Raw genomic sequence first — 27,966 nt, 5'->3', positions numbered from 1 at the left:
CCTGCAAGGGTCTACAAAGTAAAAGGCTAGAGCGTTACCTGCTAACTTACCTGTCTTCAACTCAAGAAGCCTTAGGCAAAGAATGCAATTAATTACAAGAAAGTCTGGGGAACAATTAAAAAAACAACATAACATATTTATTTGACTTTGCAATTATGTGCTACTGCTGTCTCTATTATACATAACCTTTTGCCTCCCTCTGTATAGACTGTGTTTTGCTTTTGGTAGATTTGCTTCTACAAACCCGGTAATGTTTGGAGAAAAAAGAACATTAAAACGTCTTTTTCACATCTATTCTATGTTAATATATTAAAATGTAACATTAGAATAGGGTATGAGATTGATTTCAGATTTAATAACAGACTATACCACGAAAGCTCTCCCATAAGTTTGCTTTAGAGGCAAATAGAACTGAATTAAGATGTTAATTTGGAAATGGAAAAGACTAAAATCAAAGCCCACATGACCACATACCTTTACCATAACACATAGTAAATCTTAAGTAATACTATATAGCACAGACTACGGCCTTTCATTAGACTGAATTTAACATGATTCTCCAATTATTTTTTCATCGTAAGGCCCATAATAAGCTAGTTATGACACCTACTGGAAAACTTACAGCTGCTTCTGGATGTTCTATAGTTAAACTTCATTGAGGATTTTGATAGGTTTTCACTATTTTTGTGTTCTTCAAAATACACAATTAACTTTATTGTAGGGCAAGATAGAACATTAAGTTTAAGCCCCCAAAAGTAACTCAACATTTCATGCTGACAACAATTGCTTTATTTTTAAAGCAGGATTAGCAGGGTAAGGTCAACTTGACTATGCTTTCCACACCTCCAAAGAACTGAATTAAGCTGGCATAATCCTTTTCACATACTTCTGAAAAGCCACAGCTCAGACACGTGAGGTTTGGCTTGCATTCAGTACCGCATACAGCCGCCTGTTGTGACAGAAGACCTGTATCACCTTCCAACGGACAAGCTGTGCTCTTGGTTACACCCTGTGCATCCCCGCTAACCTCAGAGAGATTCTGTGTCACCGTAATAAGGCCAGCATCTCTACCTCTCTAGATCAGGAATTGTTTTGTTTGTATCTCAGGCTTTATTACCAGCTGATAAGCATGGGAAGGATTTGCAGCAAACAGCAGACTACTTTTTGGTTTGCCTCTGCTTCCCCCACCTCTGCTTCTTTACTGCATCAGGCAGCGCAAAACAGTTGGGCCGTGTTACTCTCTGCAACTGATCAGCATAACTATGCAGACAGGTCATTTTGTAACTAAAGAGTCTAAGAAAGTGTTATGCCTGTAAAGCACAGAGGAATGTTTTATTTGTTCCTCATAAAACTAAAATGTCTGCCTCGTACAGTAGAGAACTGTTCTTGTAAGTGCTAAGCCCTCTTCCTTGGACAGGAAACTCATTTCGAAATTACAGTTTTCTAATGGTCCTTTAGGGAAGTTGAGGTACCCCACTTCCTTTTCAGGAACAGAACGCTTTGCACTGGCCTCGAGGACCACAAAAGAGGAGCTTGGGGAGAGGGAGAAAGGAGGAGGGCATGGAGGGTGGAATTTTTCTTCTAGCCTTCTCCTCAGTTCTCCAATAATTATCCAGTATTGCTTGTGCGTGCAGAGGGACCCGCAGCACAGAGAACAGCAACACTCAGCTTGCACACACGTCTGGTCGGAGGAGGAATTCCCCCCTGTTTGAAAACAGAAGATTAGGAGGTATTCAAGCTGAAGCCAACAGAGGCAACAAGTTTTTGATTTAGCACTGACAGAAACAAACCTAATCCAAACCCAAAAGATCAGAGCACTTACAAGTGCTAGAAATGAAGACTTTCTGGATCTGGATGGGATCCCAACTACCTGCCTGGAATTCGCTTGCAGGCAGCTTCACTTTCACATCTGTTTTATGCTGCTTTAATTCTAAAGATTTGAATGGTGTTTCATCCATGTTTTAAACCAATTTCAAATTAGATGAAAATCTAGCACGCTCTGTAAGGGGGCTGACTCAAATCTCTGGAATAATCGCTTTGGATTTAGGTGTGGAGCTAGGAAAAGCAGTAGATGGAAAAAGGTATTTAAAATTGAGACTGGATCTGAATTCTTAGGTCAGACCCATCTTTGGAAGTGCCATTCTACCAGGTTCAAAGGTTTGAGTCATTGAAACGTTCTGTTTCATTAAAGGTAGTCATGCAACAGTGGGGAAAAAACAGACATTCAAAAAATCAACTCCTGCAACTGAACAGGGTCAAGAGAGAAAGCTTTGCTTCTTAGTGTTCAGGCAAAGGAAAGTGTTAAGAGCTTCCATGACATCAGGATTCACTCAGCTTGTATTTATCCAGCCAGAAGACCAAAACGAGAACATTTTACAAAAATGAGGCCTCACAGAAAGGATGTAAGTTGCATAATGTCTATTCCATTCCTTTCATATATTTACTCAAGGCATTTCCCCCCTAGAGAATAATTACACCACCACTACTCAGGCAACAGGCAGCTGAGACACTTTACAGAAGTACTGAACACTAAAATCTCTGTTTTTTTAAAAAAAATGAGGAAAATACACAAGTTATGCAATACTATAAGAATTTTAAGGTATAATTCTTCAACTACTACATGTTGAAATCTTAGGTTAATATGAAGAGATACTCTTTATATTTACACAATTACTTTTTCTGTGCTTTTGAATAATTCCAAACCAAAAAAGCAAAACAACCTATATTGCTTCAACTGCAGATACAAAACAATCCAGTGAAAAAGCTGTGAGAAGTACACAATTAAGAAAGAAAAAAATTAAGTAGGAATGCCATGTCAGCATGTGATATATTCATGATTGGACAGCTGTTATGTAGCAAGAAAAGTGACAGATGCCTTAGAAATCTGACTATAACATGAACACATCAATTTGATTCAACAAACAGTTTTGATTAATGTTATTCTTCTTTTCAGTCATCATTAAAAGCAGGAGGTTAAAGTGGGAAGGGAAAGTCCTAGAAGTTAAGCAATCTTCTCTTAAAATTTAACTGAAAGGTAGTTCTCATTTATATTGATTGAAAAAATCTTTTGTAATATTTATAACCAGGCAAATGGATACGAGTAATGAAAACTGGTCTAAGCCTGTTCTCAGCACTTGAACCAAAACCGCTTTCCTTCTGGTGAGGTTTTTAGAAGTTCAGTTAAATATTTTTAAAGGAGAAAAGAAAACAGGTTGTATATCTTTGTACTTAAGCCTGAGATAAGACCACAGGAAAAGCTGTTCTCAAGGCATTTCCTACTCAAAAACAACCAAAAAGTGTTACAAGTCTCCGCAGAAACCTCATCGTGAAGCAAGTTTTCAGGGCGAGTTCCTCATCCTCTGCTTGCAGAAACTGATCTCTGGGCACCTCTTGGTCCTCCTACTAAGTCCCCAATTTCATTATCTGCCTTTCCTGGTTTCACAGTGGTACTGCTCTGCCTTGAATACCCTTACTCTGCTATTTCAGACAACTTGCAAATTTTGGAACAAGAACTCAACAGAAGGTTAAAAGAAACAAGTTACTACTAGACCAAAACAAAGCAGGTACGGTAGCAACTGCAGATCTGGATGGAAACAAAAGCAAGTGCATTCTTCTCCCACTCCTGGAGAATGCTCTAGTTCATTTGTCCTAATTTTGAAACAAAATATTACTGGTCATTACTGAATAAAACTCCTTTAAAGCCTAAATGACAAGGCCTTTAGCTTATTGTGCATTCCGGGCCATAATACTTTCAAAATGTAAATACTCAATTCAATCTGGTCTGAGTTCATCCCCAAAATGTTTTTTTCTTTTTTTGGTTTACATTTCAAGCTAAAACACTGCTGTTGCATTGAATCCCTTTGTCCACCTTCTCTTCAGGGAGATGAAATCATAGCTTTGAAAATTAAACTCTTAACAACTAACAGGTGATGTATTGACACGAGGCCAATTTGTGAACACACAAGTTTCAACAGGAACAAGTCAGGGGTTCTAAAAAATTTTGAAGCCTCTCCTCAGAAGAAAATTGAAAACAATATCCAGAAATCAAAGAAAAAATGAATATTGATACAATTCCACCGAGAAAACATGTATTTGCTACAAAGCCAACTACATGACAAGGAGTCTGTTTATTGTACTTTAAATTAATCATCCTTCCATTGGCATTTTATTGACTTCAGAATAATTTCACATGATTCCAGAAGGTTTTAACTCAATCAGCCCAAATCAACCAAGACTGCTAAGAGTTTCCTGCATTCTTCTCTGTGTATTCCACCCAATCCCTCCGGAATCTGCAGTTGCAAGAACGAAGGTAGAGTCATTTAACAACACTTTCCCTCTCATGCATTCCAATAAAACAGTTCTCAGCCCTGGTTCAAAGTCATGGAAATTTGATGCAGTAAAAATCAATTCAAGAAATTTTACTGCTTTGAACAAGCCTTGATGAAACCTCAACTCTCAGCAGGGCAATCGTTCTCTTAGGATGTGATAAAAAAACCCCAAACCTTTCAGTCCTTAGTGTCTGAGCTGTATCAAAACTAGGACCCTTAAAGAAGAAACTGTTAACTTTGCCAAGTTATTGTAAGTTTTCCATTTCTGGGAGGCAGATGATAGACTGCTGTTTACATAAAACTCAAGTTCAGGCCACAAAAGCCACTTCCACTTAGAGCCTTCTGATCTGATTCACACTTCTTTTCAGCTCTTCTCTACACTTTAATACCATCCATTATTGTTTTTGTAAGAGATCCAGTGTTATTTAATGTCCTATTTTTGAAAATTTTCTTGGTTTACTATTGATCTATAAAAAGTATGAATGTCCACTTTTCAGGGAAACCAGAAAGTGAATGTCATCTCAAATGTTATCTATTATGACAGTCACACCCTGAGTACTAAGTTAAAAAGAGATAGCCTATTTCTTCTCCACTGACTTCAAGAATCCTGATATAACTCAAATTAACTTTTTTTTCTTTTTCAGTGGAGCTTCCTCTACCTAGCAGTTTACACTTCGCTGTTACTCCTAACAGTTTACATATGTTTCAGAAACGCACTCAAACATGGTTAATATAACTGCTGCCAGACGTTACTTGATCAAGTGCAGCATCTACACTTTGGTCTGGCTGTTACAAAGTACAGGAGACTACTCATGTCTTAAGACTTGGTCCTAGCTTAGTCTTTAACCATTGCAGGCACATGTTAGGAACTTGCATTTCCAAACATTAAAGAAGTGGCAGATACCAATCATCTGCTGAAACTCAGTGAACATTAATAACGTGATTAACAAAAGCAAAAGAGGAGAGGATTTAATATTGTCATTTTGGACTTTACTGAAGTGACTCCAAACCCTGGGCATGAAAGAGGAAATGGGTATGTGTATCAAGGGCATGCACACCCACACCCCTACAAAGAGAAGCAAGACATACAAGTCAGTCTCAAAGGCTTTACTAAACAATGGCCAAAGCTGATGCAACCCATGTATGCTGTGCTCTCATTTTTATACTGTAACTCATTTCAACGTGATCTGGCAGATGGTGATAATGGTTTTATTAGATACTGCCTCTGCAGTGAGGAAAGTGGGATTCAATGTTTATTACTGAAAATACTACGACTCATTAAATTGCTGTTGTCTCAGTCTTCCCCCCACATCAAGTCTTTTTGTATCAAGATAGCAATGGAAACCATAATAAATACAAGTATCTGTAGACAAATACAACTGTTATTATTTATAAGAAAAATACTTATAAATATTTTTCCCCATTACTTCACAGAAGCAGTATAGGAGTGACTATACAGCACGTTCAATGCCTTTTTTTTTTTTTTTTTTTTTATAATCCATGTCTTGAGAACAAAGCAGATAAAATCCATTACTTTGGATGTTCTGTGGTAGGTGGATGTATGGACAAGTTATAACTTCATCAGAGTAAAAAATACCTCTAGCCTGACACCCAGTCCCCAGCCACTGCCCAAGAGCAGGTGCTCAGGAGGATTAAAGGAACAGGCAAACTTGAAATGCTGTTCCCAGCACATGCCCTCTGATTTCATCCATGTACAACTAGCGGTTTCCCAACCTAGAAATGCCATCTTTGTGTTTAAGTCTCCCGATGGATTTTATTTCTATGGATGTGTCTAATTGTTTTCTGAAACTATTCATGATGGTTTGGTATTCTTTTCTGGTATCCACAACATCTTGCAATAACAAGGCTCACAACATTACAGACATTTTTGCAGTTTGGAGGACAAGTACCTCCTGTTTGTTTTAACAATATTGTTATTTCACTGTTTACTGTATACTCCCTACGTTTATTTTTCCCCAATGAGGTTTTATATTGAGAACGGAGTATTTCATCCAACTGCTCCTAAGAATGGACATGGATTTTCATCCCTAAAAAAAAATTCATGGATAAATGTACTGTGGAAAAAAGACTGAAGACCAAACATATAGCATGATCTGAACTGAGGCATTCTTAAATAATCCTTACAGAGAAAAGAAAAGGGGAAGAGTCATGCTTACAATACTTGATGTAAGAACTTCTAAAGTCTGAGACAATCTGAGGAAAGAAACTGCATGTGACTCTAGAAACGTAGGATATCTTCCAGCTTTTTACCAATTTGTGCTACAACTATCAGTCCCAAGAATAAAGGGCCAAAGAAGAAAAGGCTTAAGCTTTCTAGGTTCTTTTGTTCTTCTCAAGAAGAGACACAAGCTAAGACAAAGATAAGGGTAGAAAAAAAGTGTGGCAAAATCAGCCAAATTTTTGTTTTACACTTAAACTCCATTCTTCAAAACAAAGGGTGATACCAATATTAAATTGAGCAGCAATTTATAGTAGAAGCCATTACTTTGTTGCAACTTAGCCAAATAAATAGATCTAATGCCTGTTACCAGAATAAAAAGTATTTAGTTCTAGATCTAAGGATATTAAAATATAACTAAAATTTAATATTTTCAAGGGAGAAAATAATTCAGTGACGTGATGTAAAAAACAAACCAACCCAGCCCAGCATTTTTTGCGTTATCGCAATACGAGACACGTCACAATGCAAATTCTGATGCACATTTACCCCTCTGAAATGCCTATGTTGACATACCAGTATGCACCGTTAGGGCTTTTATCAAGAGAAAATGCTTTGGCGTTTATTGTTTTTCATCAAACCTGATCTCTGTAGCTTGGAGAATACATTAGAACCATAACCAGGTAAGTAATTTTGTATCAACTTAGCTTTTGTAACTCAAGAGACCCACTGAAGTTTATGGGACTACAAAGTAAAATAGGCACACACCGAAGTGTTTGCAATTGTTGGGGCCAAGGAAGGGCTTATCAGTCATGAAATCTCTTCAGTTATATATATTTGAAGCAGACCGATTCATACATTTGTAAGTTCAGAAAGTTGGTCACTCAGTTAGTAACAATGCAAAGTTTTATACCTAAAGAGACACTTCTCACAAGCATAATGATTCTACATTGTGACAATCACTTCTCTTCAGAGCGTGACACAAGTCTCACGTAAAAGAGAAATGTTACAAAGGAGCTTTGCTATGCTGACATGTTCAAAAGGTCTCTGCTTGTGAGACTATTGCCATAAACAACCGTGCTGTATTTTAGGTCCAACATTAATCCATACTAAAACCACACTGGATCTGAAGAGGTAGGTTCATGCTTGCTCAAGTAAGGCACAGGTTCTACAAGATGCTAATTTATTTTAAACCTCTTTTGGGACACAATTTGTGGCACAACACCATAATAGGGATTAGTGTTTCTAAAGCTGTCTGTTTAAATAGAAGAAATGTATCTTGGTAGCGAATGCACATTTCAACAGTATCAAAGAGATACTATCAATTAATTTTGTTCTTAAATTTCATTACTCCCTAAGGACTGTTATTTATGGTAGCCTCCGAACGCCTGGAACTTGAATCTGCTTTTAACCTAATGCTTTTTTACTGTGGACCTCTGAGCTCCCCTCTGCTTCCAAGCAGAAGTTCAGCAGTACATCTACTTTGACAAACAGGGCAAATCATTGTTTTCCTCTGTGACCCTGTAAAAATTTTCAGCAGCAAGCAGAACACAAGAGGTGAACAGCAGTTCAAGTTGATCAGCTTGCACATCGGAAAGTGAGCATCTGAAGTGAGCAGTTAAACTTACTGCATTCAGGAAGGACTTTCAATTTGCAGCCAATCAGCAGCTGGCTTAAGAAAGTTTTCCACATCGAAAATTAATCAAGATGAAAATGCAACGAACTGAGCTCCAGCACATGAACCTCCATTAAGGGATTCTGGTGACATCAGAAAGCCTGAAAACAAAAACTCAGGTAAGCACCAGAATGCCTCAGAAGCCATTCTAACCCTGGGATTCAAAAGGTGCTCATTTTACATTTTAACAAAATACACGATCAACAGTACACAATGGGCAATAAAAATCCAGTTGAGAAATAAAAATCTAATGGAGAAAACAGACATTTAACATTTTCTCCTACCTTACTTCAGTATGTACAGAACAAATATAAATCAAAGTCTCATTTCTTCTGTATTCCTGTTCTCCTGCTGTTTTATAAACTTCTCCTTCTCCTCATTTGCTATGACATTTTGGCAATTGAAAATTATTTACAGCATAGAGAAAACGATGGGGGGCAGGGGGAACAGAAATCACTTGCAGGCCTAGTTCTTGCTGCCTTTAAATATGCTCAAGAGATCTCTATTTTTTAAGGGCAAAGGAATCTTTTTCAGCTAGTAAGAAAGTTTGGACTATATTGTAACTGTGCAAGCTATACACATCTTAAGGGAATATATCTGATCACATGTATGGCTGGACCAGTTCTGACAAATACAAACCATACAACTTCACCTGAGTGGCTGCAATGCCCCAGATGAAGACAGTGGCCATCCTCTTGACTAACCTAGTATTTTATTTTTTACAGAAATGGATAATGATACACTACTTTGCAGTGGATTGCAGTTTTATGAAGTACACGTTAGGGAAGATAAATAGGCAATAAACCATTGTAAAACAAGTGCCACAAAAAGGAAAGATGACAAAAGGAATTACTAACACTGAACTTCTTGTCAACTTAAAGCTGTTGATAATGCTTAAAATTAATTCTGTGGCATAAGCAGAAGTTAATCAAATATTCTGACTGTTCCCTGCAAGACAGACAGCACTGCATGAACTGCTACTGCAAGGGCAGAAAAGAAAGAAGAACCATGCATTATGGTTCTTCAGCATCCATACTATTCCTCCAGAGCAGAGAAAGAAGTATATACACTTGCTTCAGTATTGGTAAAACTCAAAGGTACTTTCTGCACACTCACCCATGAACTTACATCCTATTTACAGTGGACATTACATACTATTTCCTTAGATGAAAACCAGAAAAGAATAAGAAGGTAGTATGCTTAAGAAACCGAACTGCATACACTGGGTGTGCTAGTGAGTTCTTTTGTAGCATTACTTGTAGATAACAAGAACCTTTAGTGAACAGGTAACAGAAGAATACTCACTGTGCAACCTGTTTATGTGCCAAGTATATTGAAATGTAAGATAAGGAAAAACACTTCATTAGCTGAAGACCAGAAGACAAACGGTACATCTAATAATATAGCAGTTTTATTATTATTTTTAAAGTTACTATAACAGACAACACAGGGAAGATGCACGCCAGCCAGTCCCTGTACAAGAAGCTGTCAGAAGACAAGAGACTGAAAAGCAACCCAAAAAGATGCAGTTTTTAGTTCTCAGCAACTGAAGCAGCCAGACTAACTCCTGTGTGCTAAAACAGTGCATGTCCTTGCTAGTGGAGCTGTGCCGTGTATAAACATGCTAATACAAATAAATGTAGTTTGAAAAAGCACTTTGTCGGGCAGAATGAAGAAGGGCTTAAATTACAAATGGGCCCATAGACTACAAGAAATTACAGAACGTGTATTTTTACTTTCTGATGAGTAGCTGTACATACATGGTAACAGCTTCAAAGGTTACCTTCAAAGTACAAAATGGATAAAGTCATAACTACAGATGGATCCAGAACAGAACTCCAGTTCTGAACAGCTGGAAACATTGGAAGTTCAAATATCAAATTGAACCAAACCAAAACCCCAGATCTGAACATATTACGAGCTAATTTTCAGATTTACATCAGAGGTAAACTTTAGCAAAGGCCAGCAAAATTTAGCACTTCATCTTCTAAAGGATTAAAGTCAGTGCCATATTCTGCACACACATGAACTAATTTTCAAACCTTAGTAGGTTCTATTAGGTCACGTCTCTGTCACTTCCCCCCCCCCCCCCCTCCCCCCCAGTCTTTTCTGAAGTTCTTTCCTACAACTGCTTTTGATATTCTGTGCTTCTCCACTCCTTCCTGGATGCACAGGATTGCTTTTTTGATTTAGCCAATTTATTAGCATGCCACTTCCCATGGTCTCCTTCCTATTATGTCACGTTCCTGCTTTTATTTTGAAATGCTTTGATTTAGTCTCAGATCATGTGCTGACATGAGCATCTTTAAAAACTCTCCTGGAGAGAAGTCAGGATTTCTCTGGTTTTGTGAAGCAGTAACTGCCAAGAGGTAAAAAGAACACAAACCAAAAATCTCCAAGCACCCCATTTCAAGGGAATGTTTCTGTATTATACTGAAAAAGATGAATGACCTGAAGTTCAGAAAACATACTGAGCATTAAAGGCTGAAAAATTACACTATATAAAGTGTGAAACACTTACAGAAAGAAAAGGGGGAAAAAAACCCCACCAGACTGAAACAGTCATAAAATATATAACTGTTACTAACTCCGTAAGGAAAGAAAAGAGTATCTAGGCTTTTGAGATGTATCTATGTGTAAGAATGTAACAAAACTCTGAGATACAGGACACTAGGACTATCTACTTTGCTTTCAGAGGAGAAAGAAGAAAAAAAAATTCTCACACCAGCTTAAAAACATTTAAAGGGAGAGAAAAGTAAGGTACTTTTGCCCTTAGCTCTCCTTCCCCCCTCCTTTTTTTTTTTCCCCTAAAGAAGCCACATGTGCAACTTTGGGGTTTTTAGCTTTTTTTTGTTGTTAACCTCCTCAGACAGTTTCCCAGGATGCACAGCAGTTAAAGAAACACCTTTATTTCCCCAGCCTATTCTTAGCTGCCTTAACCATCACTGCCTCAGTAAACACTTTAAATCAAACAGTTAACCAATAACATGTGCTGCTCATTAGCAGTGCCTTAAGCTCACCTGTATTGTTCTGTTTCTTTAAAAGGGCAGCATTCAAAGCACCCTTCACCCTAAGAAGCATTTTATTTGAGTTGTTATTGCTGTAAGCAGGAACCTGGCTGAAGGAAATGTTAATTTTTTAAGGCCATCTATGAAGTTTAAAAGCATTCTTTTAAAGAAAAGGCCCAAATAAAGAAAACTATGAACATGAACAAGTGAAGAAAAAAAAAAAGGATATTTGAAGGCTGAGAAAATTCAATAATTTAATATGAATACCTTAAAAATAAGCACACTATTAATTATTTTCGAATGTTACCAGTCTTCGTCTTTACGAGAAGAAGAAACTTTGCAGAAAAAAAAATATCAGCCTATTTCTGTTCTTCAATATCATTATAAGGTGTATCTAAAATTGTCTTAAGAGTCAGGTCACTTCGGTTTTAAATACTCCCAGCAAAGTTAAACCACAGGCTTTGCTACTTAGTGCTTAATTCAAAGAAAGAATGAATTGTATCTCTTCCTCAGAGGCTGAGCACACCATTATAGCTTAAAGACTACTGTCCCTTGAAACACATGAACCTGCTGCAACCAGAACATTGACATAAGCAGATGCACTGTACAAAGAAACACTGCTATGAGAAATGAGATTAATTCAGGCTTTTCCTTACTCATGCTAATAGAATTTGTCCCCAAACGCTAATCCATCTAGCACTTGTGATTTTTGCTAGACCTCTAGCCTATAGGTATATGCTTATAAGTCAGTCTGGCTTCATGATGTGATTAAATTGGTGGTTTATTCTTATCCATTTTTTAAAGTGTATTTTGTTTTAAGCAAACCAATATTGTGAAAAGCTCATATGTTGATATTATAGTTGGGGTTAATATTCTGTTAGAAGGCTACTTTTGTAATGTTTGTGGGGTAAACTTGCAACGTTTTGAGTCTCATTTGAGAACTTCTATGTAAAGATCTTTACTTGCATGCCTACTTGTGTATGTCTTTGGGCAAAGCATTTTCTTCCTTTGAAGCTTCTTTCTAAATGGAGGAAAAATAACACTTTCATCCTCCAAGAAGGTACTGTGAGGATGAGATAATTATTTAAGGTGTTCTTATTCTGATGTGATGCGAAAGGACTACAAATGTAAGCAAATAAGCTATGCTGATCCAGGGCAGATGAACACAGTGTGCATTTATACAGACTCAACCAAACAAATTGCAAACAGCATATGTAGTCTCAAAAATAATCTGTAAATTGAACAAAAATGTTTAAACAATGCTGTAAGCAATCTCAGCCCAGTGTAAACACTGAGCAGCTCTCCATTTTAAAAGGAATGTATATGCTTAACAGACAATTACAACCCAAACAAAGCCACCAGGCACAAAATTGGAGCAGGAAGGACTGCAACACCATAGGCCCAGTCCATGTGCATTGATGTTAGCAGGAATCCTTCTGACTGCCTATGGGGAAGAAGAGCGTTTACAAGCGGTCAAAGCAAATCCAGCGCTGGAGCGCACAAAAGCCATCAAAGTTCCAAGGCAGCGGTGGGCGTACCTTCATTTTGGCTTAGATGTGTGATCTAAGCTTACTTCAGCTATAACTTTTTTTAGTCATCTATAAATCAGAGGATCTTTTTTGGGTTTTTCTGTGCAAATTCAGTTTGTATTATTTCACATTGTTCAGCAAAACCTACCAGTCAGATATTCCAGTACAGCAGCCATGTACACTGGAGCACCAACACCAATTCTGTACTTCGGGTGGCCTTTCTTAATGTAACGTAGCATTCTTCCAACAGGGAATATGACCCCAGCCTTTGCAGAGCGGGAAGTCTTGGTTGACTTCTTCTTTCCACCCCTGCTGGACATTTTGTCTGTATTGGGTCTGGAATAGCCCTCTACAGAGGGGAAGAAAAAAAAAAAAAAAAAAAGAAAAAAAGGTTATCAGTAAGGACTGATGCTGTAATACCCATATACTTCATTTCAAGACAAATCAGTATTTTGGCACAGGCAATGCATCAGGGTGCCTAAAACACACAGACAAGTTGCCTTTTCAGAGTATACACAACAAGAACCTAAAATGATTTTTCACAGAATGTTTACTTGCCATTGTCATCTTGGCATAATTTTATACAGTAAATATATGCCAACAATCATAAACATAGTAAATAATAAAGCCAGATAAATTAATTCGTATAGATCTGCTTTGGAATTACTTTTCTGAAATTCCTAACAGATTAAACCCAGTACAATTACTGGAGCAAAGACTGGTAACTACCTAATGTAAAACAGATCTGCTGCACTGAAGCAGAGGATGCTTTCTGCAAGGAGACTGACACAACCCTCCGCTCTCTGGGAAAAACTCTTGACTGGGCATTTTAACATTTGTGGTAGGACCGTTTTGCTCATGAATAACTACGTTCCTAACTAGGAAAACCTGTATCCAGTAAAGCTTTCGTAAAGTATATTCACCTTCCTCAAAAAGCTGTATTTTCAAGCATGTGTGAATTTCCAAGACAAAGGCCTATGCATAGCAAAATACATGTCCTGTATTTTCTTCTATTTTTAGAAATATCTGAAGTGAACCCCTTGAGATTTGAACCTACCGGAAACCAGCTATCTCCTCATTAAAGACTGCACTGATTCAACATGCCCTCTAGGAATTTGATGAACTTCATCTGCCACCTTTCCTTAACATAACGTGGTCTAATCACCCGACAGATATCTAACAACTGTATCTCAGTTTATCTCGGTGAAGAAACCTACTGCTGATGCAGCTGTCAAACATATTTTTTTCTCTCTTTGATTTCTGCTGAGGCTGTAAATAGAAGCTGACAAATCCAAAGAGGTGGAGGGTTTACAGGATCTCAAGGTATCTTTGAAGGTTTAAGCAATACACTGGGTTTTGAAATTAACTCAGAGGAAAGGAGATGGTCCCCATCTCCCCCTCCCTCCCTCCCACACATCTGAACTCTAGGGAAAGCAGCGGTATGCATCAGTGATACATACACTTCTGTGCATCCTCGTTCTTTCCTCACTGCAAAAACCCTAGTACAAATGCAATTTTCCTGGTATTTATGTACTCCACAATGAAACCCCTTTAAACTTGCTTTCCCATTACACCATTTCTTTGCTTCCTTTCTTGTTTTTCTCTCATTTATTCTGAATTCTGTCCTTGTCCTTATGAACTTAACTATATTTGCCATACTTCTGAATCCACTACAATTGAGCGAGCTCACAGTTAAGCAAGACAGGTTCACTAACCCCACTTCTAAGTTTTGCAACTTCTGTTCTGTGCTGACATGTCTTGCAGTCTTTTAAATCTCAATGAGTCACTGAGATTCAGACTACCTATCAAATTAAGACCACTCAGGATAACTAAAGACACATAATAAATAAGTAAATAAATCATTTTTCTTTCCACTTCCACACTCCATTCAAAGAGCCTATACTTGCATAGCACATTAAGTAAAATAAATGCGATGGGCTTATTGCTTGTTAAAGGTAAACAAAATAATCCCATTTTAGTAGCTCAGATGAAAGTCACACCACATGTATGAAACTTATGTCAAAAACCAGACAGGAAGCTTTGGAAGGGGGAAGCCATCAAAAGGGCTGCTTCTCCTTTCCTCTGCTGTGAATTCAGCTCTGTAACAACTATTATTCTGCAAAGAGGAGAACAAAAGCCAATTTCTTGCCTTGAGAAACTGCCTAACTTGAGCTCACAAGTGTTTTCAAAAACCTTCCATTTAATTGCATTTCTCATCTAGTTAGCTCTGTCTTTGTTAGCAGGAAGGCTGGGTGTGGCTTTGAGTTGGCTATGGACCTTCTGCCAAAAATTATTTTCATAATCCATTTTCCTCAATACTACAGATGTTTAATCCCACAAATGTCAAGAAGTTCACTGAATCAAACACCAGAGAAAGTGGGCATGAGAAATACCCATGTTTCTAGCTATCCTCATAATTCCTTTGGTTTGTAACCGATAGGTGAACGACGAAAAACTTATTTTTTCTAGTGAAAACCTGCAAGACTTCAGCAGTGAATTTCTATTAACCATTTAGCTTACGAGTTTATGGGAGTGTCAGAATAGCTGGAAGAGAATATGGAAATCTTTACTTCCTGAAGTATTGCTTTTTTCTTTGGGAGAGTGTCATCTAGCCATCAGTTGCTGTAACATTTGGACCAAAGTATGAGTAAAGTATGCAGCAATAGAGAATTACTGCCAAAGAGGCTTTGAAGGAGCTGGAATAAATACAGCTCACCCAATCTAAAAATCCAAATGGAAGACACACATGGATGACCATGCTGTAACTGGTAACAGAAAATGAAAGAGCACTCCCCTTTCATTTTTAGTTCCAAGAAAATGACTATTCATCCAGAAGGGAAGTGGTTCCTTCATATATTGAAACAAATGGGTACTGTATATCACTGTCTAGATACATATCATTTATCCATAGCAATGCTAAGTTTGTTGTTAATGTACTTTCAATTGTCATTGGTCACGCTAAACCAACCTCCCTTATAACACCCTTGAGCAAAACATTTTGCTGTTAGTTTCCAACCTCTTTCATCCAGTGTTCAGAAGATGTTCTTCCCTTTAACATGCCATTTCTACTTCTACCTTCCAGTCTCCTGCCATCTGTGGCTATCTAACACCTACACATAAATAATATGGTGTCTTTTTTTCTTTCATAATAGGCTTATTTTATCACTTCTGCAAATTCTAGAGGTTAATTTCCCCCTTTATTTTATACTCCTGGTGACACTTCTCTCAATATTTAGGATAACCCTGAGCCTATCTCAACAATTAACCTGATCCTCTCATATTGTACGTTAACAAGCTTTCTAGCTGTAAGTTTATTTGTGAGGACAAATTTTGCCTGAACCAGAAAGGTGAGGGGGCTTGCATATTGGAAAAAAAAGCAAGAACTTCTGGAACTTGTAGTACTAAGAGTGAAATGCAATAAAGATGAGTTTCAGAGCTTCTTGTCTCGAGGATCCCGTTCCTACAACACGTAGCGAATCACAGTATCTTTAGATGTTGAGGGTGGAGGGAGGGAAATTCCAATTAAGTTTCAAGTACCACTTTTAGTTGTGCCAACCATGTAATCTGGAAGGGGTAAAGAGAGCCTGGCATGGAAGATCTTTTTCAGGCTTAATTATGGATTCAGGATCATTACTCTGCAGAACCTGTTTGTCCTGCCTTTGAGCTAAGGGATGGCCCAATGAGCTCCTGAAGTCTCTTCTCTACTTCTAGTTCTCCACAGCACAAGAGAAGGGAAAGAGAAGAGATTTCACTTGCAACAGCTACAAAAACATGTATTGAAGTTAAATGCAAAGATAGCGACAAATCAAAAACTAAAGAAAACTGCATGCTTTACATGTTCTCAGTTTATCTTTCTAACACCAGATACTCTGGAATGCTGCCAACATTAATGAACCAGAGCTGTTTGCTGAGTCACTGCTAGCCAGCAGATGAGGGAGGCAACCAAAGGGAACCTTATCACATGCGCCACAGTTCAGACAAGATTTGAGCAGGGTAATTAAAAAGAAAAATAAGTCAATGACAGTCAGTGGACCAATCCTTTCCTTTCTTTTCCCTCTCCTGCCTTTGCAAGGGAATTACTGAGCAACTTTACCAAATACATTGCAAAGTCTTCAAAGATTTGACAATAAAATGATTTTGGTTATATATGACAGTTCACAAAATTATCACTGCGATAATCAGGGGATATCACTGAGGAGTTAAATTACCCAAGTTCACCTTTGACTTCAAATCAAGATTAATGCTATATTCAGAGAAACTGAGGCTGCCCCATTCCTGGAAGCGTTCAAGGCCAGGTTGGACTGGGCTTTGAGCAATCTGGTCCAGTGGCAGGTGTCCCTGCCCGTGGCAGCGGAGTTGGAACTAGGTGATCTTGAAGGTCCCTTCCAACCCAAACCATTGTATGATTCTTCAGTGGCTCTGCTGTGCTTGGACACAAATTGCCTTAGTTGCAGAATTCAGCACCCGATTCATAGCCTTTTGAAAATCCCTTAAAGACTGTGGCAAGACTCAAACTGCTTTCTAAGATCTCAAAATTCACAGAAACGAGATTTTGATGGTAGATTAATTTCACTCAAAGCAAAGATTCAAGCTCCTCTGCTGTCATGTCTTTGCAAGCCAGAAATACATTTTCTAAGAAACAAAATAATATTAAGGTGTAGTGATGAAATCAGTATAAGTAACATTTTCCTGTTTGAAATTGGCTATAGTAACTCTGGTTGGCCATATTTTTCTCTATAAAGACAGACACTCCACTAAAACACGCTTTCAAATGCTATCTTCTTAAAATGAGCATAGGCATCTTTTTCTGAAAGGTTTAACATCACATAATTGTCAAAGCACAGCCTGCACATCCTGGTAAAGTGATACCTAATTTCCAAATACCAGTACTTTATTAGCTCAGCCAATTTGACACTTTCAACAAACAGTGGTAATGAAAACCCCCTGCTATTAATAGTTTTCAGGTACTGGTTCTTAATAACTTAAATTACTGTGAATGCTACTGCTGTCAGGCAGGGACTGGTCTGATCATGGGCTTACACTGGCGTATTAACTGCAGTCAGCAAACAGATGATTAAATTTACATCTATATCATTGCATCAGTAAGTGTGGTGGGATCCAGGAGACCATTACTACAATAGTTTAAATACTAAGATTTAGTAGTTATTTTTCCTCTTCTTTCCAGTACAAAGACTAAGTGGAAAGTTCATTTTTGTATCACAAGAGATTAACTGCAATGCTATTTTCTTTCCATTGTTTTGGAAGATTAACAATGTAAGTGCTGCCATTCTCTCTTAAATCTGTTTATGTAGTATAGTAATAGTCACTTGCTGAACTCTTTTTGAAAAGGTGCGTTTGAATTTGCTTTGACAACTAACTTGCTCCGTTCTTGGCTAATCAGAAGCTAGTCTGGCATATTTATAAAATGCATTGCTTATAGAGTCAGTATAAAATGGTCTCTAATAATGCTTGCCTAGCACAACAGTGTCTCAGTCTGTGACTGTGGTTTCTAGGTACGACAGTAATAAATGAAGAGCTAATCACTCAGTTATGGTTTGATCTGATGTGATTTCAAATTTTAGCTTAAGTGCTTTATCAAAGCAGTAACTCCTTGTGGTCTGAAACAGAGGAGTGAAACCAGTTGTGAAACAGCCATTCCAGCACTATATTAATTTCTCATCTGAGAAGGTAGCACCATACATACATTTATGTTCACTTGGAAAACTGAGAGAACATTCCTCATCTATGACTGCCCAATAGGTGTACTTTCTGTTGAAGATTAATGACACTAAAAGTCCCACAGTGATACCATAGAGGATGGGGAAAAGAGTAATAACATTTTCACAAAATCTGAGTGCAAAACAAAATACTGTTGCACAATCATATTCAACTGGCAAAAGTCTCTCCCTCCCACAATGGGTCTGAAACCCTGAAACAAATATCCCCTTAATGTGCAAACGTCCACTATGAACAGTACTGGGAGCATGACAAGAGTTTTAGCTGGGCATCCTGCCACCAGTAGTCAGGAAAACGTAAATACAATTGTCTTCACTGACCACTGCTGGGAGTACTAGCATGAAATCAAGCCCATTTGTTCATTACAGGTTTTTGTATACTAGGTAGGAGGCATAAAATGTGATCCAGGACCTTAAATCACTGGATCATTTATTAATTCAATGTTCAGAAAAACTGTTTTGAAGAACATTTTGAAAAAAATATTTGCCCCTTCACATTTCTGGTAGAAAGCAAAAAGTGTACTAAAGGATCCACACAGATGCTTCCAAGGAAAAATCCAGATGTAGAATGAAATTTAAGATAGACGCTTTACTGCTGAGGAAAGGGAGTGCAAGAACTTGACCCACTGAGGAGGCCATGAATGGTGTGATTCTAGCATCACTCCTTTTGGAGCAAGGATCAAGAATGAATCCTGATCATCCTCTCTTCAGAATGGGTCTGGGTAAGAAACTGTAAGTTCTTTACATGTTTATAGTGTCTTTCCCCAACAAGCAAGCAAGCACGCACTGCGCTCTTTCAACAAACACTGCATTTTTCTTTTTTGATTTTACCTCTAGGCAGCACTGAGCTGACAAAACCTAACACTCACTGCACTGCCCACTGGGTCAATATACCCTCTCCTAAGGGAGGCTCTCTCTGGAGGATCTTTTTTTCCTCTTGTGGCACCAGTTCCAGATTCCTGCTTTATAACCTTGCTGGGGCGGCACTACTTTTTATACAGAACAGACAACAGGCCTTGATCCTGGCTGACAGAGTTGTACAGAAATACTTCTGAATTTCTTTGAGAGCACAAGATTTTGACCATTCTTCTGGAGTGATATCACCTATCTTATCAAGGGAGTATCTTTTATCAAAGCTTGTTGCTGTACATTGGTATTTTATCTGATGACCCAAGCAACTCCTACAGACAAATTTAAACACGCTGATTTCTTTTAAGACTCACTTGGCAGTGGTGGACTTCTCTTTTTGCTAATGCTGATGTATAAAATCAGCAGTGCTTAAGCACTCTTCCTATATTACTGTCATTAGGCCAAATTCTAGTCTTACTACTATATTTCAGATGCGTTATAGCTTAATCTACACTGTCAAATCTGGCTTTACTGGCAACCTGAAGGGTATGCCTTTCACACAATGAAACAAAGTTACTCTTTAGGAATCCAGATGATACATAACAGCAAAACAACCTGCAAAGATTGCTAAGTAAACATCAATATAGTTTCTTTGTTTCAGAATGCTTGAAAAAAAACCCAAAAACCCCAAACAATAACCCAAACAACCGCCATCAAAAAAACAAACACACTGGCCAGTTTTCTAGGCACTACTGGATACAAAGTGTCTTGTACCCAATTGCATTTAAATATATTTTTTAAAGCAACTGTAATTGTTTTGTTCCCACTTGAATCTTTTACCTCTGGGTGGTACCCAAGACTCTGGATTCTGCTTTTATTAATTGCTCACTTGCTCCTTAGCTCACTTATTTCTTCTACTCTTTGGAATGGGGGGAGGCAGTGGAGTTGCAAAGTTCCCTACAGACCTGTTGCTAAGTGACAGCCACACACAGTCCTGGGGGAAAAATGGTCGTCCATTTGTATGGTCAAGAGATAAGTAACAAACCTCGTCCAAATGTATTTCAACAGTCTCCTTCCATCAACATAAATGAAGCAACCTTAGTTTTACACCACCCCACTTGCATACAATCTGGCTCCAACTCCTGGCTTCAGGTGCAAATTCACAAGGCCTTCCGCAACTTACTTTTAAAGATTACAGAGGAGACAAAAGGATTATAGGAGTATCTAAGTTACAGAAAGAGTTTGTTCCCCTTACTGTCTCCTACATGCGCAGACATATCAGTCTTCGGTCTAAACCCAGATGCTCCTGCGATATCCCTTGCGCTGAGCCTTAGGAACCTGCATTCACCTGCGTCTTGCAGTACTCGCAGTCCCCTATGAGGAACACCCACACCTAGAGCCAGGCCGTGTAGGTTGCTCAGATCCTGCAGGCAGACATATTGCAGGCTGTACGAGAAGTGACAGGTCGGAAAGAATAAGGGGCCCCCGTTTCCAGCCGAACACGTATTTTTACCACTCGTGGCACCTTTTGCTTACGGTTTTAAAAACGTCATTTGATTCGTCTTAATTAAGTCATTCACATGTGGCAGGTAACTTTTACGCCACGGTTTCTTCATCCCGAAGTGAAACACGCTGCAGACACGCTCTGCTGCTTTTCACTTGCGCTTTACGCAGCTTCTCTCGATTATCTCCCCCCGCCCGACGACCCGAGGTGGGCAGGAGGGGACCGGGGAGCCCCTGCGTGCCTGCAAAGGCAGAGAGAGGCGGGGGAGCCGCCGCTCGACACCCCCGGCCGTGCCTGCAGCCCCCGTGCGGGGCGAGCGCCCGCGGGGCGGCCGCCGGGCTCCCTCCAGCCCCCGCAGCGCAGCCCGGCTGCGGCTGCCACAGACGCCAGCCCCGCCGCCACCATTTCGCTGGGCGCGGGGCGGATCGCCTGCCTTCGCCCGAGCCGCAGCCACCACAGGCAGAGCCGACAGACCGCCCGGCGCGCCTCGAGCCCCCGGTTCTCCTCAGGGAAGGCCGGGGGCGGGGGGACCGCGTGCCCCCCTCCCTCACAGCCCACCCCGGCGGGCGCGGGGCCGCTGGCACCCCGGGCCGGCTGCCGCCCCGCCGCGGCACAGCCCCCCGCCAACCCCCCCAGCACACACCCCCCGCCTCCTTCCCCGCACGGCGGGCGGCCCCCCGCGGGCGACCCCCAGCAGCGACTTACGGCGCGGCCTCCGGCGGCAAGATGTCTCCCGTGGGCCGGCGGCGGCCCCGCTGCCGCTGCCTCCGCTCTCGCCCGCGGGGCCAACGGGAACGGCTCGACGGGCTGGCGGCGAACTCCCACAATGCCTCGCGCGCCCGAGCGTCACATCCCCCCCCAGCCCCACGCGCGCCCTCCTCCCCGCGTGGCCCCGCCCCTCGCCCCCCACGGCGGCCGCCGGCCCGGCGGGCTCCCCGCGCTCCCCTCGGCGGCCGCCACCGCCCGCTCCCGGCCCCGCGCTCCCGGGGGCCTCGCCGCAGCGGCGCCCCGCCGGCCTCCCGCCTCGCCGGCCGCCAGCGCAGCCCCGCGGCTCTCCCAGGCGGGGGGCGAGGCCCTGCGGCCCCCGCGGCAGCTGGCTGCCATGCGGGCGCCCGGCCTGGCTATTGAAAAGCGCCGGCCCCTGCGTGGGGCTGGGCCTTGGCACCGCGTCCGCCACAGCTGCTCCCAGCCCGCCTCGCCCGCTCCTCGCCAGCCATTGTGTGCGGCAGTGCTCGCTCCTAAATCTTCAGCGCTCCTAAATCTGGCAGGGCGGGGAGGACAAAGCGGGGGGTTGATGCCAGGGTTCCTCCCGAAAAGAAATTTCTCATTCAGGGGGAGAACGAGCGACTGGGTTGGTACCGCTGGTGTGAGGCGTACGTGCTCTGGCTGCTCTCCTCCTCGCTGTACAACAGTGGCATGCTGCCATTTTACAAGGCCCCAGATGGAGCTTTTGGAGGAGTTTCTGCATGGGACACGTGGATGTCCTTGAGCACACCTTGCCAGGTTGGGAGAGAGGGGCTGCGAGGGCCTCGTGCCCACCTGTGCTGCCGGCAAATGGGGGAGTGACCCCTCACCGCCTCTCCTCACCTGCCTTCTTCCAGTTGCCTTCCCGGCCGGGTGCCCATGGAAGAGGGTGGCTGCTACGGTGGGTCTTGGCTGCAGGACAGACGAGCCATAACAGATTGGCTCTGTGTGTTTACAATGACGGGACTAGAGGCAGCTGGCATTCTGAATGTCATGGAAGACTCCTGCCTTGCTAACGCTCCCAGACTCTTCTGCTACTCCCACCTGAACGGAGCATCCCCTTTCTTCAGTGCCCAAGTGTGACGCCAGCCCAGAGCCTCTTCCTTGGTGTCCCTTGCTGTTCTTTCACAGCTAGAGCTATGATGGCTGACAGTGGCACTGTCATGTAATATCGTTGCAACTACCAACAGCTACTAGAGGCAAGGAGTTTCTCTCTGTCCCACTTATCAACCGCCCTGAGCTCCAGCTCTCCTTACTTTGCTCAATATCAGCACATATTCACAGTACCATTGCCATGCACAATAGAAAATGGTTTAAAGGAGGAATGAAAAACAGGGGACTGGGGACAGCCTGTATAAAATGTGGGGCTGGTCTGAGTGTTCAAAAAGTGTTTCTGAAGTAAGGGGTAAAAAGATGTAGTATGCACATGCAATGCATGTGGCCTACAAAAGCAAGGTCATGTGCCAATTCCACTAGCCAAGCTCAGGCTTTATAATTGTGGTGTTCTCATCCATATAAATGGCCAGGTTTGGTCTGTTTTTTAATGCAGCCAAACTCTGTGTCTCCCAAGACATCTTCATTATGTTTCTGTGCAGCACAGGGTCAAATGGAACCTTGGCCTGACTGTGCTCCCCGAGTGCTAATTGTAACCTGAATGCTATCCAGACACGCCTAACAAAAGACTCCCCAAGTAAAGTACCCTGTAGTCCCTGACTGCCCACAACCCGAGGATATGGATACAGTACTTATTAGGCCAGCTGCCATGGCTCGTTTACACAGATGAGGACACACTCTACTTCCCCTCTGTTCCCATCCACACACACCATCTCCCTCCCACTTCCTCCTCCTCCTTGTTCACAGCACAGCGGAGCTCCGCTCCCTTTTTCCTTGCTGGTAGTGCTACCCACACAGTAACCCTTCCCATGTGCTGTGCAGAGCAGTGAACAGAACCGGTCCTCCAATGCTTGGCTCTTCCCACTCTGTTTTGCTGTCACCCACGCAGGTTTTATTTAAAAAAAGCCCAAACCAGCAACCCCCAAATACCTCTGTTGACATGATGAGCTGTAAAGGCCTGTGTGGAATTTAAAGAACCCACATTTTCAATGGGGTTGATACAAGGCTACAAGGTGAAGGGAGCTGACCTACGAGGGCAGCCGGAAGGAGTCATCTGGGAAAACAGTGTAGGTCACTTGCTATGCTTTTCTACTATCATGTTCATTTTGTCTGGTTTTTAAGGGGAGTCTCTGGATTTTATGCTTACGAAGAAAGCCTTTGAAAGGCAGTTGGTGAGAGTTTCTCAAGTGAGAGCTGCCTGAGTTTGCGGAGGGCCTGAACAATTTTTCTGTGGAATAGGATGCTAGCATGGAGACTGCGGCTGATGATTTTAATGCTAACATTGACTGGCTCACGTCCCACCAAAGCACAGATTTACCATACTGAACATCTACTGGGTCTGCCAAGAGTGCCCATTTTGAAAGCGCATGGTATGTCACGAAGGTCTAGAAGGGAGCGTTGCTACAAAGGTCTGTGAAACTACACTACATAAGCTACCTAAACCAAGCCTTGGCTTAGATTTTATTCCATTTTCCAGTTTAGTGATGTATTTTTTTATATATAGAATGATAAGAAGCACCTTTCCAGAGCTCTGCTGTCTTTATGATTAATATAAACAGTTCATATTTTTTACATTCCTGTATTCTTACTTCATTTTGACACCCTGAATGCATCATCAATTTTAGCCACCTCAAGGGACTATTTGCAGAAGATAGTTCTGAGTGATTGAGAATATAAACACCTAACTTGTTTATGCAGCATAGGTGGCGGAGAAGGAAATATTACTTGGGAGGGGTCAGAGTGTGGGAAGGGTTATGGCTGATGCTAATCCTCTTAAACTTAGATAAGCGTTTTCACTTTGAGATAGCTATCTTAATTCTGAATGTGTCACCTCATTTGTCATTGGTGTTTATTTGTCATTGCATATTTATTGAATATTGAGAATGTATGTCCTAAATTACTTCAGTTTGCTGAAATATCTCTTCAGGACGCAGTATGCCCAGCCAGCAGATGCTTGCTGTTTTCCTTCCACCTTCACATGGTCAAAAGAAAGTACAGATTTCTCAGGTGCAACCTACTTCTCTGAAAGGGGCTATCTGAACCTCCTTCAGCTGCTTAGTAACCTCTCTTTTTACAGACTATATGACTAATCCGTGCTTCAGATACGTACCTGTAACGTGCATAATGCTATTGACTTTTTTGCATTCTCCATCAGATGTGCACAGTGACCTTGTACCAAATCCCGTCAGTGTTCATCATGCTCTTAATGCAACCCACCGAGCTAGTACCTGTCCCAGCAGAGTATTAACTGTGATTTCCAGAGGGCTGACACTGGCCGTCCAGCAGATTGCTGTAATCCACTGTGGTTGTTACCATATTGAGAAACTATGCTCTACAGTACTTGAATGTGTGTGGGATAGGTCTTTGCTTTTCTTTCATTTTGCCCTGGTTTCCAGCCACCATAAAGCTACGCAGCTTCCCAATTATTCAAAATTAGCCCATCAAGATCAGGAGCTTCTGCACGTGAGATCGACCACAAATTGCTGCTGGAAACATCGTGTGTTTTGATACCTGCTTTCTACAGGGTTGGAGCCGTTGATCTTAATGATCCCTTTTTATCTTTGTTATCTAGACAAACAGAGAAGTGCAATTTGGTTTCCAGCACACTTCAAAAACCGACAGCTGACTTTGACAAAGTGAGCTGCTGTTTTACACTCAGCCTTTATCTACCACAGGTGAACAGAATTAATTCCATTTTCAGACAGTCACTGTTTGCTTTGACATCCAAGTCATGACAATTGTGAGGATATTCCCCCTCTTCTGAACATGGAAAACAATAATTTGTTCCTGCCGTAACGTTCTCAAGGCACTGTCGACTCTATTAATTGCCAGGCATGTTGCTCTGTAGCAGAAGTGCCAAGTGGTGCTGATATGTTATGGTGAGATTAATACTTCCAGGGCACAAGAAGTGGATGCCTGGGATTCATTTCCCAGGCTGGTAGGCAGAGATAAGTTAGTACAGATAATTTACTACTTCTGTTCTGAATTTTTGTAGGCAGTCTACCTCTTATTTTCTTCCAAAAATGAAATTCGTGCCAGCCAACTTTTTGAAATGTGTATGCCGTTTTAGTAATTACTTTCTTCTAGAATATCAACTATGGAAATCTTTATCAATTATGTCCCCTATCAAAAAAATGGTCAATTACTTTGAAAATACTTTAAATAATGTCATTTTTTTAAAAGAAGGCAAACTTCTTCCGTTTTAAATCTCAAAAATGAGAGCCACTATGACAATTGCACTTTTTAGCCCAGGTTGTGAAGACATTCATACAGCTAATGGATGCTGCTGTGACTCAAAAAAGTGCCAAAGTCTGTAAAATCGTAATTAATCTGTAAATTAGGGAGACTATTAACCTCCAATATAAAGCATTTCAAAACCTGCTTCTTCCAAATAAAGGCTAAATGCTGTTTAGAGTTTTAGGATTGGTAGCCCAATAGCAGGATGACAGTGACATCAGGAAACGTAAACACTTGTTTCCCAGCAATGTGGAAGAAGCGTGATCTAAAATAAGACTGACGCACCCTGGAGCACACAGGGAACAGGCACGCTTGTCTGCCTCTCGTGCAGTCAGCCTTCTGCTCTGAGCATAACCTGATTCCAGGTCGTGCATTAAGCAAGGCAGTTCATTCTCTTCTGGTATTCAAAACAGCTTCTTGCATGATTGCATTTTTAATGTCAAGTGGCTGGGGAAGGTTCTGTGTTATTGTGCAAAGAAAGTATTAAATCTAAGAGCTATGGTATATATTATTAAGTCAGAGGATTCAAAATTACATCCCATGATGATCTGCTCAATGGTTCCTGGTAGCTGGTGAAAAGCTTGGCCAATAGTCATGTAGTAATAAGTCATATTTCTTATTTTTCGTTATTAAATCCCATTGCTTCCCCAACATTAATTTTCTATGTAAGCAATAACTGGTAGTTGCCAGAGGGATTTTATATAATTGCAGATGGTAGGAGACATAGTTGGTAATTGCAGAAATGTAGAGGGAGATGTCCAGGAGATGATCTTCTATTAAGATGTGGCTGTTGCTATGGAATACTTTACTAACTGCTGTTCTGCATGAGAGTGCTATGATACATCATTTCAAATAAGAGGTTATTTTTAAAGCAGACCCATTTCTTCTCCTGCAGAAGCAAAATCAGATCACCTCTCTGAGGAATATTAATTAAAAAAAACTCCTGTGCTGGACAACAGACATTATATAGAATATAGTTCATGAAGCAGTCAAGAGAATTAGAGTCCACCATAATACCAGTCAGCAATGAAATCAGGGACTTTCATATCCATCTCATAAGACAAACTTGACTCTTTAAATTAAACAAAACTTCTCTTGCAGATACGAAGATCACCGTCACAGCAAAATAAAGCTTACTAGAGGCTAATGCCCTCAGTTTGAACTGAACTTTGTAAATTCACTCATATCAGAGAGACCATTATTTGTTCTGTTTATTTTGAAGTATGCTTTTTGTGTGAAAAGAGGGGTACAAAATGAAGAAACGATGGTGCTGGATGTTTGTGAGGGACACAGTACAAATTGTACCTGCGTGCTTGTGCCAAAAATAGTGCCAGGTGCATTGGTCAGCCTGGGCTTTGCTGACGGACCCCAGGAGCGCAGGGAATGCAGTAGCTGTCCCATTGCTTCGTAAGAACAGCTTCCATCTCCGCCCCTCCGGGCAATGTTATAAGGATAGGTTAAGAAAACAGTCATGAATTGTTAAGTTGGTAATGCTGGCTCAACAATCAGCAAGTCACTGCTGCTATTCTGTAGCAGTGTAGCTTTAGCTCCTTGTGGAGTAGTAGTCAAAAGAAAAGCTGTCTGTCAGGACAATGGAAAAAAATTAATTCAGTGATAGACATGAATGACAAGTTCTAGTGCAAGCTTTTCTCATCTTAAAATCCACGTGTTGGGAAGTGTCCGTGCAATGACTGGAGCACGTGAAGTTGTTCGCATGGCAGGGACAGATGAAAACTTTAAAATCAGGAAGAAACAAAGCAACATCTCCCTCTACGGGAGTCACCTGTACCGCGCGCCAGGCTCTGGGCAGCTGAAGGCTCCTGCAGGGCTGGCTGCCTCTCTGGTGGAGCAGGCCGCGTTTTGCCTTTTTTTTTGGTTTTCCTAAGGGCTTTGCAATATCATTGTGGTTACATGTGCTGCTTGTGGCGGGGTAACCGGCATGCAACTAACCAGGTGAACAGGTCCATCCTTTGGTGCTTTGGCAGTCCAGCCCTTGTGCATAGTCCCTGGAAGAAGAAGAAACCACATTGGTTTACCTGTTACAGAGGGAGGAAAACATCACTAT

General features: G+C 41.1%; 1 protein-coding gene across 5 annotated transcripts in view; it reads right to left on the bottom strand.

Moving 5' to 3' along the window:
* The window catches only part of LOC101910375 (core histone macro-H2A.1), a 47,217-nt gene extending 25,572 nt beyond the window's left edge, over window positions 1–21,645 (bottom strand). For all 5 annotated transcript variants that reach the window (XM_055811772.1, XM_055811774.1, XM_055811773.1 and 2 more), the window contains exons 1-2: window positions 21,513–21,645; window positions 12,868–13,068 (exon numbers count right to left, since the gene is read on the bottom strand). In XM_055811772.1, the coding sequence (XP_055667747.1) occupies window positions 12,868–13,039 (172 nt within the window). In that variant the 5' untranslated portion in view covers window positions 13,040–13,068; window positions 21,513–21,645. The remainder of the gene's footprint in view (window positions 1–12,867; window positions 13,069–21,512) is intronic.
* Window positions 21,646–27,966: the final 6,321 nt, after the last annotated feature.

Source organism: Falco peregrinus, chromosome 8 (genome assembly GCF_023634155.1).
Source record: "Falco peregrinus isolate bFalPer1 chromosome 8, bFalPer1.pri, whole genome shotgun sequence".
Lineage (NCBI taxonomy): Eukaryota > Metazoa > Chordata > Aves > Falconiformes > Falconidae > Falco > Falco peregrinus.
Note: the sequence above shows the minus strand (reverse complement) of the source record. Positions and strands in the feature narration are given on the sequence as shown.